Source organism: Periophthalmus magnuspinnatus, chromosome 1 (genome assembly GCF_009829125.3).
Source record: "Periophthalmus magnuspinnatus isolate fPerMag1 chromosome 1, fPerMag1.2.pri, whole genome shotgun sequence".
In the NCBI taxonomy this organism is placed as follows: Eukaryota; Metazoa; Chordata; class Actinopteri; order Gobiiformes; family Gobiidae; genus Periophthalmus; species Periophthalmus magnuspinnatus.
Genome location: NC_047126.1, coordinates 9,349,078 through 9,362,424, shown reverse-complemented (window position 1 = coordinate 9,362,424; position 13,347 = coordinate 9,349,078). Strand labels below are relative to the sequence as shown.

General features: G+C 39.7%; 1 protein-coding gene across 1 annotated transcript in view; it reads left to right on the top strand.

Moving 5' to 3' along the window:
* Nucleotides 1–347: 347 nt before the first annotated feature.
* Nucleotides 348–13,347, top strand: part of tusc3 (tumor suppressor candidate 3) — a 51,026-nt gene continuing 38,026 nt past the window's right edge. Inside the window, exon 1 of the mRNA XM_033970933.2 lies at nucleotides 348–480. Coding sequence (XP_033826824.1) covers nucleotides 376–480 — 105 coding nt within the window. The 5' untranslated portion in view covers nucleotides 348–375. The remainder of the gene's footprint in view (nucleotides 481–13,347) is intronic.

The window sequence follows — 13,347 nt, the reverse complement described above, 5'->3', positions numbered from 1 at the left end:
AATAGCTGCAGTAGACTACAATGTATGATTTCATTTCTTATGCAGTTTCAGAGTATTTCCCTAATGAGCAAAAAATGTATGAATAATTATCAAAGTAATAAAAGTCATCTTATAACACACTTGCTCTAGTTTACTAAAGATAAATTTTCATATATTTAGGCCCATTATTATTGTCTTTGTAATAATAATACTGTCTATTACCCAAATGATGATTTTACATATTAATATAGTCCTATTTGCAGCGTTGAAACAATTTGACCCAGATAAACTACATTACCCATGATCCTCCGCGCTTGGCTAGCTCATCTCTGATTGGTCGGATTTTAGCCCAATCAGTTTCTCGACCGTGTACTGCAGTTGGAGCATCCTTCCGTCATGGCGTCTGTGTGGGGAAAATCGCTTTCAAACCCGGCGTTTTTGAGCACATTTCTCCTTATTTTGCTGTGTCTCCCGCCCGGAGGAGGACAGAAGAAGAAGGAGGTAAGCTCACTAATCCAGTCTATCGATTATAACGTGCTGCTTTTCCGAACAGTGTTGCTAAGGCTGACTACCGGTATATGTGAAGCTGCTGCCAACTGACGCATCTCATGCTCTGGTCAGGTTTACGAGCTCATTATACTTAGTTTTGATCCGCGAATATGCTGTTATATGCAGTGACAGTAAACCGTATTCAGTAGGACAGTACTTTGTCTAATATCTTTGGCTAAACTCTGAAAGCTAACGTGGATATAACGTAGCTAGCTAACCGACGTGCTAAACACGGGCTTGTGTGCGCCAAATTTAAAGCGCCACTACATGTTTTATAGACTGACCAGTGGGAAGGATCTCAATGTTTACTTTGAACCCAGGCCGTGGATTTTTACTTTCACTATTCACTTTATGGTTTGTATAGCTTCAGTGGATACTATTAATACAATAACAACTGCAAATGCAATAAAAACACGTCTGATGTCATTACATTGAGTCTTAAAGCTGTTTAGCTGTATTTATATTACTTTATACTATTTATTTGTATAGCACAATTCGTACACAAGGCAATTCAAAGTGTTGTACAGAATAAAAAAAGACATTAAAATCACAATACAGCAAATCAACACATAAATAATCACAAATAGTCATCATAGAATTAAAATTAAAGGAGAAAAGTGCAAAATAAAAACCTTTCAGTCATATGCACAGATAAACAGAACTGTTTTGAGCCTGAATTTAAACATTGTCAAAGTAGAGGCCTGTCTCACATCTTCAGGAAGATTGTTCCAGGTTTTAGCTGCATACAACTGAAATGCTGATTCTCCATGTTTAGTCCTGACTCTGGGCACCAGCAGGAGGCCGGGACTAAACTGGGGCTAAATCAGAACTAAAACAGGACTACATCAGGACTAAAGCAGGAGGCTGGTCCCTGAAGTCCTCAAAGTGCGAGATGGTTCAAATGGCACTAACATGTCGGGGATGTACTTTGGTGCTAGGCCATAGAGAGGCTTGTGGCGAGGTAACAGTAAGTTAACTTGTTAGTTTGAGGGGAGGGATGAGCTAACTCTGCCCAACCCTGCTCATCATTTTTGAGACTTTGAGCCTTTTTAGCCTTCTGCTCTTTGTCCACTTGTGTTTTTCCACCATTGTTAAAGCAACAGGCTGAGTGTAAAGTGTTGAGTTAGTAAGGGTCCAAGCGATTGCCGAATTTCTTCCTAAACTTCTCAGAATGGCTGTACTAATTTAAAGTGTCAAAGCCTTCTTTCTTCTCTAGCTATATTTTTACAGTGAGAAAACACAACACCGCCCAGCTTTTCTACCATGGAAGGATAGGGACATGAAGTAACTGGGGTCATGTGTGCATTAGACTTGTAAAGGCATTTAGATGTTGGGGCAGTTGAAAATGGCACAATTAATCTGTCACTGGTTGACTTTGATCTTTTAAAGTTTTGTAGTTGCTATAATGATAGAATTAACATGTTTCAAATCCTATTGCCGCGTCTCATGTTGCAGTTGTTTATTTACTAGTATCGCATCACAAACAGCAAATCGCTAAACAAACTATCATGATTGATCTAGTGTTGTCACCATACTTAAATAACTAGATTTCTATACTAAGGAGCAGACTTGATACTCAATATTGATTCCGATACAACGATGATGCATAAAAATGACAATAGAATGTGATTTTCAACATTAAATCATAGTTTTTTATATTCACATGTGGCCTTATATCTGTGTAATCCCTCAGTCATCATAGTGGTCCATGGGCGTATGCTAGTCTATGTGGTCTTATACTTGTTCTGATACAGCTCAAGAATTCAAAAGTCAAAAATTGCCAATTGAATGTTTTCAATATTTCATATTGTGTTTATAGGCAAGATTAATACATTGTAAAGTAAGTCTTAAGCTTTCAATTTGACATTTAATGCTTTGCCTAATGGCACACAGTTATTCAAGTAGTTTTTTTTTTCTTTTCCTGTCTGCAGGATTTTCAACTTTAAACACCAAATACAAATCACGCTTAGTATATCTTGTGCTGCATTTGTGTCTACGCCCTCGAGTTGTACAAGTCCTCCTCTGACTCTCAACTCCAACATTGTTAGTCCCAGTGTCTGATGTGTCGGTGAAAAGAAGATGGCTCTTGGTAATATGGCCACACACAGGCGCACTTTGAATGAGCCACGGGAGGCGTATGGAGAGTTTTAATGTGAGAAGCGTGCTTTGCCTAGTCTCCTGCCCTGGGCCACGGTGGGGAAGTTAGAGAAAGATGTTATTTAGGTGCCAATGGACAAAATGGTGAAGCAGCACTTTGTATTCATTCCATGACTTGTGCTCTCCGTCTGTGCCCTTCATCTCCTTCTCTTCTTTTTGCCACGATAGCTCTCTGGCTCAAACCTTTAGCGTCTAGTCCCCACGGCACAACGGTATTTAAATATCAAGTGACCATTACAGCTGTTTCCACTTGCCCATTTAACATCACTGCTGCAGACTTGGACATTTTTATCTTTTATTGCATATATTTAGAATTGTACAAGATTATGTGACTGATAATATCCAAATTTAAAAAGAGTGGGTGAACCTTGGTTATGGCTTACTGTAGTCTGTAGTCAAATGGGAACTATTTTTATTTTAGTCATTTTATGAGTTCAGATGTACATTTTTAATTGGCAAAAGTTGAGTTAGCTAGTGGTTGCAAACAACAGTCCTTATCTCCTCTTGGTTCACAGAGCAAAGGCAGCTGGACTGGCGTCACACTGAAACCTCACATCAGCACAGCCCAGGTCTTTGCAAAGGTGTGCTGCATTGTTAGAATAGAAAATGATATTAGCCAAACTGCTGATCTGGGCACTTTTAGGGAAATGTTATTTTTAACCTATGGAATATGTTGTATGTGCAAAGACTCTGGCTTTCTCTGCAGAAATCAGATTAACTGTGTAGAGATGGATGAAGGAGTGGAAATGGGCAGTCTGCAGAAGTATGTATTTGAGAAAATATAAAGAGTTAAAGCCCTGCAAAATACCCTTACACTGCACAATAACCTATATAATGTAAAAAATAAAATTAAAGCTGCAATGATGGCCCTCGCCACCATGCTTATGGCCCTCCCATGAGCCCACCATGGACGCACGATTGCCTCTGAATCGTGACTACCCCTGAAGTGTGATCTCTGCTGTATGCAACTTACCGGCATGCCATTCTCGCTTCCTAACAGCCACCCAGGCCACTATTTGCTCTTCACCCTATTTCCATAATGAGTGTGTCATTTGACTGGTGTGGTCCAGGACACTGAACCAGCAACTTCTTTTTTATGTATATTACAGGGGGTGCTATAATCATTATTAGTTATCTGCTCATTACTGTCATCTATTCAGGGTTTGATTTTACATTGTTGGTTAAAGGTTTAGCTCTGTAGGCTGATGTCTGTGGCCTTGAGCAGGTATCAAAGAAGCAGGACATATAGACATTTTTCTATGGTGGGCTACTCAAAAACTGAATATATCAATGAATATCCAGGAAAAGTGTAAACTATTGAGTATCAACATCTGTAGATGTGTCATGTTGAGTGTGAGATCATTTGGATCAAAAAGCCAGGACTAGATATATTTTATATAAATGTATGTCAAAGTGGTGGAAGAAGTGTCATTCAATATGACTTCCTGTTTGAGTATTGCTCCAGTTATGTTTTAGGGTTGTCCTCGTGTGTCCCATCACTCTTATGAATTTCATTGGCCTTCGCCAAAGTACAATTGTCTCCAGACCCATAGTGGTCACTTAAAAGGTGACGTTGTGTGGACCATGTGAAATATTGTTATGAAAATGTATTTAGCAGTAAGTTGGCAGATTCACTCTGCCAACTTTGGTGTGTTTCTGTTCATGTTTAGTGGGTCTTTCCCTCTCTATTGTGTGATTTGAGTACTATTCACTTACAATGGGAGCTTTGGAGCACCCTGGAGGCAAAACTGTACAAAATAGGGCATAGGTCTAATTGGCTTTTCTGATCAGGGGTGCATAACAGATTATTCTGTAACGTTTCACTAATTAATGTCAAAGTGATTCTTTTTTTTCCCTCCCCATTGTAAACTTATTCCTTTAGGTGGCGCTCTAGTATTTATCATTGTGTTTGACAATGTATAAGTGATTCAAATTTCAACACAGTCGGACAAAGCATGTGTCTGTAAGTGTTTGCGGCCCCGCTGACTAACCATGAAAAGTGTCCCATATTCATAATAGATTGTTTTGCATCTTCTCATATCGATTTTAATCCTCAAGGTTTCTTCAAATTAAATAATGTTGACATTTCATGTCTATGGTAGGGCTGCTAGAGTGTACACTTTTCATATGCTCCACAGTTCGGGCCAGAATCATACATTAGTGATTCAAATATCACCAAAAAGTTGATAACTTTTGAAAACCTATGTCTCTACTTGTGCCATACCAAATCTGAGCTCATTTGGACCAAAAGGCAGTAAAAGTGACACCAGAATTTCTTTCCAATATGGCCGACTTCCTGTTCATCACAGGGCAGTGCTCCAATTCAACTTTAGGCTTGTCTCATGGAGCTCTATCACTGCTCTGAATTTCATGAGCCTGCTCCAGAATGTGCCTGTTCCCACTCTCAATGGGGTCCAATTCGCTTGGTTGAATTGGTACGCATCGGGCATTGTGGTGATGCCCATTTTATTACATTTTTTGCCAGGCCGGTCGATCCTATACCCCCATGTGAGACTTTTCATCAACATTCATTATAATAATAATAAGAACCGATCAGGAACAGTGCCCCTCGCCAGTTACATTGTTACTGTGTCGGGTTAATAAATAAACAGGGCGCTCCCATGGAAGTCTGGCTAAATAAGACATTTACAAAAGTCTGAATAGAAATGAGCATTCAGTGTTTTTTATTTTTCATTTTTTCTACTTTCTACATTTTAGATGCATACGGAAGACATCAAATACATGAAGTAAATACATAGATTATTACAATTATATTTATGTAGCAAAGAAAATAGTGAAATAACTACTGTTTTTTTTTCTTTTTATTTCATATTCAGATCCTTAAAGTAGCCACCCATTGTCAATTTTTTTTTTTTTTTTTTTCTTTACTACATAATTCCATATATCTTGCTTCATATATTTAATGTCTTTTGTATGTATCTAAAATGTATAAAGTAATTTAAGATCAGTTGATGTGGCCAAACTTTTGATTGGCAATGTATATCTAAATTCCTCTTGACCTTGAACTTTGCATGTTCCTTCATTGTCCATCATTCAATGTTTTATAAATTATATGTAGCCTGTGTTGTGTTTCTGTCTTAAGGCTGACTGCAGCACAAAGAAACAACTTGTGTAAGCACTTCCTGTTCCCCAGCTTATGGAGTCAGGGGAGCTACCAGAAAAGTCCAGGCCAGCGCTATGGAGAATTATATCAAGTATCCAGAGAGTACTATATCTGTGGAGAAATATAGATTGCAAACTGTGCGGCCGTACCACACCCAGGGACCCAGGGCCGGTCAAATAAGTGCATTGGAATAACGAGAGGCTGGCCCCACACACCCAGGCACAATAACCATCCCAGTCCTTCAGGGCAGGGGCCGACCGCTCGCAACTTCAGAGCCTTATGAAGCTCTGAAGAGGAGCTAATCTGTGTAAACGCTACTCCGCTCTCCAGATTCAACTGAGGACAAAGTGCAATTCAACATCAAGACATTTTTACTGGCTTTGTTCCCATCAAATTATACTAAGACAGGTACAATTAGAATGATGAAGGCTCGTCATTAAACGCACCAGAAAAGCAGGGTTATTTAGGTGATTATTTTGTTCTGTCCTTGTAAAGTCCCAGGGATGTTGCTATTTTATGAGGATAGGCTCGCAGAACATTATACTGTAATATTCTTCTATTAAAAACAATTAATAAGAAAAATTGCATCTTTCTAAACACATATTAAACTAACGGCTACCATGCAAACAGCGGACCTCACACAATTGTCAATTACAGTAGGACACAATAGGTGCACAAGCTAAGACTCAGCAGTGCTACATGAGCCTGCTGCTATGTGAACACAAGCTCTGCAGTGAACTATTAAACCTTTTAAGTCCTAAAGATGTTCCTTCATGTGACAGTCACATATGATTAAAGCTGAGCTTTATGTGCAGAACAGTGAGTGTGCTTCTTTATGCTCAACTCCTCAGTGCTCAGAGCTGCTCAGCTGAGAGGCAAAATGTGACGGTCAAATAAGATGTAGCGCAGTTAGAGGTATCTCAGTATCGGCAGCCCATTGACAAGTACAAACAACGGGTTTTAGACAGTGCCCAATACCGGTGTCTGTATCTCATCCCTAACATTGACATCAGAACCTTTCAACCATTCAGCACTCACACCAACACACAGGAGGCAAAGCTACGGAAGTCACGTGTTCCTCTTGCAAATTCATACCTCACCATCTCTAAAACCAAATGGAGAAAAAAAATGAAATTGATGAATGAATTCATCAAAGTAAATACCACTCGTTGTTGCCCACCTGGAAACCATTTACATTAGATTTGAAAGTCATTTTCTTAACTTTATTTTAGAAAAATGACTGAAAAAGACACATTTTGAACAAACTTTACTTCTGCCAGCCTGCTCCTCATCCCTCACATTTGGGGCACATATGTTCTTGGAGCAAAAACAGGATCACAGCAAAACGTCTGGGAGCGAGTAATCAATCAGAGAGGTGTCAAAGGCGTTACCTGCTGCAGTAGCATTGGATTTGTGTGCAGCTCTGTCTAACCCAGTCACACATCAGCCCACATCTTTTCTTTCGTATCCTTTTTCATGTAGATTTACTTTTGTTTGTATCTTACTCTCCCTTTCCCTCTCTATATACCTAAACTCAATTGCAGTGCATCTAATGATTCTCTCCCTCTCTTTTGTGCTTAGTATATTTTCGAGCTCCATTACAGATTGATATAAAGCGGCCCATTTCTTAAACTGCTGCTAAAAGTAGCCATAAAGGGCGGTGTGGTTTGCGTAGTAAGATGTTTCAATGTTCTCCGAAGTGAATTCAGGGGTGATTTGTTTGGATCTCGCTCATTAGCTGTAGTCATCTGAATTATTGATGCGGCGATGTCAGGCCTGCTTTCCTGCTGACGGATGGCCTGTGTTCCTAAGTCATTTTCCCCCCTCCACTAAGTCCCCGGCCCACATTTCTATAACTAATTTTCTGAGTGGCAAAAAGATCTCCATCTCTCACTCGTCATTCCACTCCCATCACACCTCCCTGATACCTTGAGCGAATGTTCTGAACACGGTAATACAACCACAGTCTCATAGTAATGTCCTATGTCACTTATTTTTGCACTTGATAATCTTGATAATCACAATTTGTTTGGCAAGTCAATGTGCAAAAGATAAATGTGACCAATTGTTGTTGTGTTCTTAGGCAAGACACTTCAATCACTTTGCCTATGATGAAAGTATTGTGTGCGCGAGTATCGGTGGTGGTGGCGGGACAGAGGGTGCGACTACAATAGCAGCTTAGCACCACCAAGTGTAGTGAATGAATAATGCTCTGAAAAACATCTTTGAATGTCTAAAAAGCACGACCTGATACATTATTATTATTAAAAATGTGCCTTTTTAAATGTAATAGCTAATGTCTAAGATTTGTAATCAACTAAAAACCGTGCATTGATTCATCAGTTTAAGGGGGGTAGCTGAAAAAAGCTCTCAAAATGACTAGGATATCAACCAAAAGCAACCATACAGAGAGGTTCTAACTAACTAACTAAAAGGCAGACGAAACTGTCCAGTCTCTCCCAAAACTCCAGCCAATTCACTTTATTCTTTCTCCTCTCTTTCTGTTCTTAATAAACTGATTAATGCAAAATGTAAAAGCAGACAAAGATTCCATCAACCAAAATATCGACTGTTAAATTACCCACAAAAGAACACAAATATCACATTTCAAACTTGATTTCTATAGTAAGGAATAGACTCCCGATCGCACAATGACGATAAAACACTCTTTCTTTAGACAATAGAATGTGGTTTTCAACATTAAATCGTAGTACTTTTGTTTAAATTCCCATGTGGTCTCAAAATCATTCTAAAGCTGTTCAGGAAAGGTTCATTTCTGTCCCCTAAATGCGCCGTTTTGGTACTGACATCTGCTCAAATGAGTGCTAACTTTAGTATCTTTTGACAAGCCTAATAGACTCCACTCTTTCCAATGAGTGGGGTTTATAAAGAGCTTTTTTTTTTTTACCTGGTAGCTGAAAAATATGCCCTAAGGTAACTTGTCTTTTGATACACTTATGTTCATTGTTCTGTTAACCCGAAGCAAAATATTGTTCCATTTCTTGACGTCGAAACACAGCTTTTGGAAAGTTTGGTTACCTTACTTATCTTGATGTAATTTTTATATTCAGCCACCATCCTTCAACGGTTGTATTGCGTAATGGATGCTTCTCAATGCGAACATGCCCAGAGGTACTTTAAGGCTCTTGTTTGATACTTCCATGTAGCATCACATCTGTACAGTCCCAGCTCCCACTCTTTCTTTACTCTCATCCCGATCACTTGTTTCATCCTGTTTTTCCCTGCACTTTTTGCTGCCGGTGTCTTTCCCCTGCGCCCCCCTGCTGGTCTCCCAGATTCCCCGCCAGCCTCTTCCTCCTGCCCCTCGTTCTCTAGAGACGCTGAATCTGTTCCGTACACTCTCATCCTAGAACTGTGTCCCCGCTTGGGCGCTTGTGCAGTACATTTTAACGTCGCAACTATCAATATTAAAACTCCTGCAGTCAGTTTTACATTGCGTTGATTGTTGCCAGATTCTTTCTTTTTACTCCAAAAACTAAATCACAGATGGGGATGTGACGTTACCAAGTTTTAGTGTTACGATTATTTATCACAGTTTAACAATCATCCTCAAGTATTGGCCCCATAACCAGCCATCTTAATTCTTACAAATCTTGATTTAATTCTCTCATTTGCTCATAGATCATCATCCCTTTAGTATCTGGCCAGCTGTATAAAATCAAACCTTCTGACTGATAAGTAAAGCAAATGGGACATAAGCAGCCAGACACAAAAAGCTCTTTATATTTTATACTCTGCTTCGATGCATTTTTAAAAATCCATAGACTGTATATATAAATGGACATAGCTAACCTGCTAGCTGCTGCGGTCCAAATAAGTGAGTGAGAGTGGGTATCCACTTTCTGCTGTCAAACTCGTCATTTTGCTCTTAAAATGTTCCTTTTCATCCCCGCCCGCTACATGATCCTGGTGTTTTTTTGCCTATTGTGTCCATAAATCAAGATATGAACATTAATAGCAGACCAATGAGGTGCCTTCTTTCCCTGAGGTCACTCCCTCTAGCATTAGCAATAGGTTTGATTGACAGCGTTGCTAAACTAGCTGTGTGGGTGGGAACATCTCTCTTTTCTGTGTAGATTCTGCACACCTGACTGGGCGACAGGTGTGTAGAAGGAGAAGGACTTGGTCTAAAAGGTTAAGGAACCTGCACACTGTCTCACTCTTGAATCAATTTTATTTTTACAACGTTTCAGTCGCTTTGACCTTCCTCAGGTATGAGAACAGCCCCTTCTGCTCCCCATATATTAAGTTAAGGGACCGCCCCCTTCAGTTTAATAAACCAATCACAATAGTGAAAACACATACATTTACGATTAGACCCCAATATACCTGAAAAATTGTGCATAATTCACTGTACAAATGTCTTGTGTGAGTAAAAATGCATGGATAATAGCTAGACAAATATAAAAGTTAATTATCATTTGGAAAAAGTAGCAGTTATATACCATAAATTTGACATTTAAAAAACACATACATCTCCCTCATAAGTCAGAGGGAGGGCAAATAAATATCACTGTTCATTACAACATCATAGCATTACATTAAACGATAGTTCATCATTTAAGCCTTTTGGACTAAGAGTTTGTAAGGTACAAATCCAATTGGCTTTACATCTTTTTAATGCACGGTCGTGGTCGTGACCTGTCTCCTATAACTGCTCTAGCCTCGATGAGCTTCATTTGACTGGAGCTGAACGCTACGGGTGACGTCACACTCACACTCCACTTCTTTATACAGTCTATGGTCAAGTGTCTGTATTCAAAGGGCTTTCTCATTAAACAGTTTTGGCTTCAGTGACGTGGAGCCTGAGAGGGCTGAGGACTCTGGACTTGTGTTTGTGCCTCTGTCAGGTGTAGCCCTGGAGAGGCACCTGTCATACCGCTGCCGTATTGAAAACACTTGTCGTAAGAGGAAGAGTGCTGAGGCAGCCTCCGCAAACTAACACTTACAGACAGTGAACTTAAGCTGCCAGTCAAAATGACTTTGAATTGTTCAGTTCAGTTTTTGGTCTGCTCCATAGCTGGTACTGTTCAGACATAACTTCTGTCTAATACCTCTGAAACTTACTGTTCACCTTAGAGTGAAGGAAACACCAAAACATACATATCATTACCTCATTGATTCAGTAGTATCTTCACTCTGTCTGCCTGTCCATTTATTTACTGTTTATTTGATGGGGACATATGCAACAAACTTGGAGGGATATGCAGTAATCTGAAGCTGCTCTCACAGAGCTCGGGCTGATTCTCAACACTGTTGTTAATTGGACGTGTTTCTTTCTGTTTGGAACAGCGGCTCCGCAGCAGCCACACGTCTCACTGCTGTTAATGTTTGTGCGAGAACATCAAGCCCAGACTCTGTACACTTTAAAGCTGCAGAATGCCACAGAATAACTCACTTGTTTGGCTTTATTTGTGGGCATATGCATAATAAGCCATCTATCACACTGCCAAACTGTCAATGTGTGTATATACAACTATTCAACATGGCTGACAGCCTCCTGATTTGCCAAGTTTTAGACTTATGGTCACTTTTCCTGCGCTTTTTCACTGTAGAATGCAATAGATTTTCTGAAAAAGTCAGAAACAGCATACGGATATAAAATGCTAATTGTAAAATGAAATGATGTATCACATGTTAAAATGAGGGCAGCAAAAGCCAGAGAATCATTAAACCACAGTTAGATTAGCAGACTTGGGTTTCATAGTTGTGACAGTTATTCATGGCTAATCATGTAGTTGACTTCACCATTATTGAAGTGATCTGATAAATATTATTTAAAACATGTACATTATGGATTAATAAGGTTCCAGGGGAACCACAGCTTTCACTTTTATTTATTTTAATGTAATCTCCTCTTTTGGAATCAGAAATGTCATCCAGTTTTCTCTAAGGTCATTTTAATATAGTAACAGTGTGTAATCTTGTATATCCCTTAAGTCCACTGAGGGTAAATGCTTCCCTAAGCAGAAGCAAATAAGTGTGTGAATGGCTCATAGGACTAATAAGGCACCCATAAGGCCCCGGCTATTACACCAGAGCTACCTCCCAGAGGCTAACGAGCCAGCGTATTTTGGCCACTTAAACATGTGAATGTGCATTGTAATCATATTCAGCTTTGACCATTAAAATGTAATGGAGCATCTAGATAGGGAATAGACTGCACAATGAGGTTTACAAATGTGAAAAGTTGTGATCTGCAGTTTATGATGTAAACGTGACTAAATACTCACTCATCATAAATGTGCTCAATGCAGGACCTTACTCAAACATTTACTCACAGCATTTGGATTTTGACAAATGGAGGAGGTGATGTGGTCCTTTTGACACATGACACGTGGCACACATCAGACAGATGCTTTGGTCATACTCTGGTCGTATGAAGCCTGACTGGAGCTGGTCATTGGTGCAGAGTCCAAAGCTTGCGGCTCTTCAGTGACTCAAGTTTGAAAGTGTCAGTGCCTAATGCCATCTTAGCCCTTTGGCGGTTATGACAGAAAAAATGTATCATCATCTAGTCTTTATGTCTATGCTTTATGAAAAGATCCAATTTGTCATCATTTTATATGTATTTTTCTTCAACCAATCCTTCCATTTTCTGCCTTTATTGCACTGAGGTATATTGTGGCCATGTGCTCTGACTGCTCCCTATGGTGCCTTATAGTTTATATTTTTTAGAGAAGGGATAACCCTGTGCTTGTCCTCCCCCCATTTTTATTGGGATGCCTTTATAACAAAATCAAACGCCACTGATGCCCCATAAACTCAATTGGAGCTCTGCACTCCCCTCCAGAGAGCTGGGAGTTGCTTGGACAGGAAAGAGAAAGAGAAATAATATGTGGGGGCAGGTCTGTGCAGAGGTCAAGCAGAACCACTGGAAAAAGCACACTGGAATGCAGAGGTTATTGCGAAAGATAAATGCCACTGTACAGGAAATGGCACAATGTGAGTATTGATACTTTGGAGTTGATAGCATCACATCCTCAGGCAACGTTGATGACAACTCCAGGCACGCTCTGTCTGAGGCTTCGTTAGACTTTAATCTGAGCTTTATTTCAACACAATCTGGCCATAAACTGACTTACTCAGAACTACAACAGGTAAGCTGATTTGTGCTGTTAAACAAGTCCCTTTCAAATAACATTACAGTCACAAGCTAGCTCGCATTAGCCAACAGTTTTTCAGTTCTCACCTCTTTCTTGAGACTCAAACTCCTAAACAGGACCATGAACGCTCGGATTGATCACAGGCTCCTGAAATTGTGCTCTTTAAATCCATTTTGTGTTTTTTCTTGAGTTTTCAGATTATCTAAATACTTTTTGACTGTGTTTGCTAATGTGTGCTTTGTGTCACCATGGTAACTGGTGAACTTTCCGCCACACGCATACATGTAGAACACCCCAGCGTGATGTCACTGCAAAGTATTAATTATGTAAGCCTCCTGTAAGCTTATAAAGATTTTTTTTTTTTCTCCACAGGCGTTATTACAGTTGTTTGCAACGGCCTGTCAATCCTGA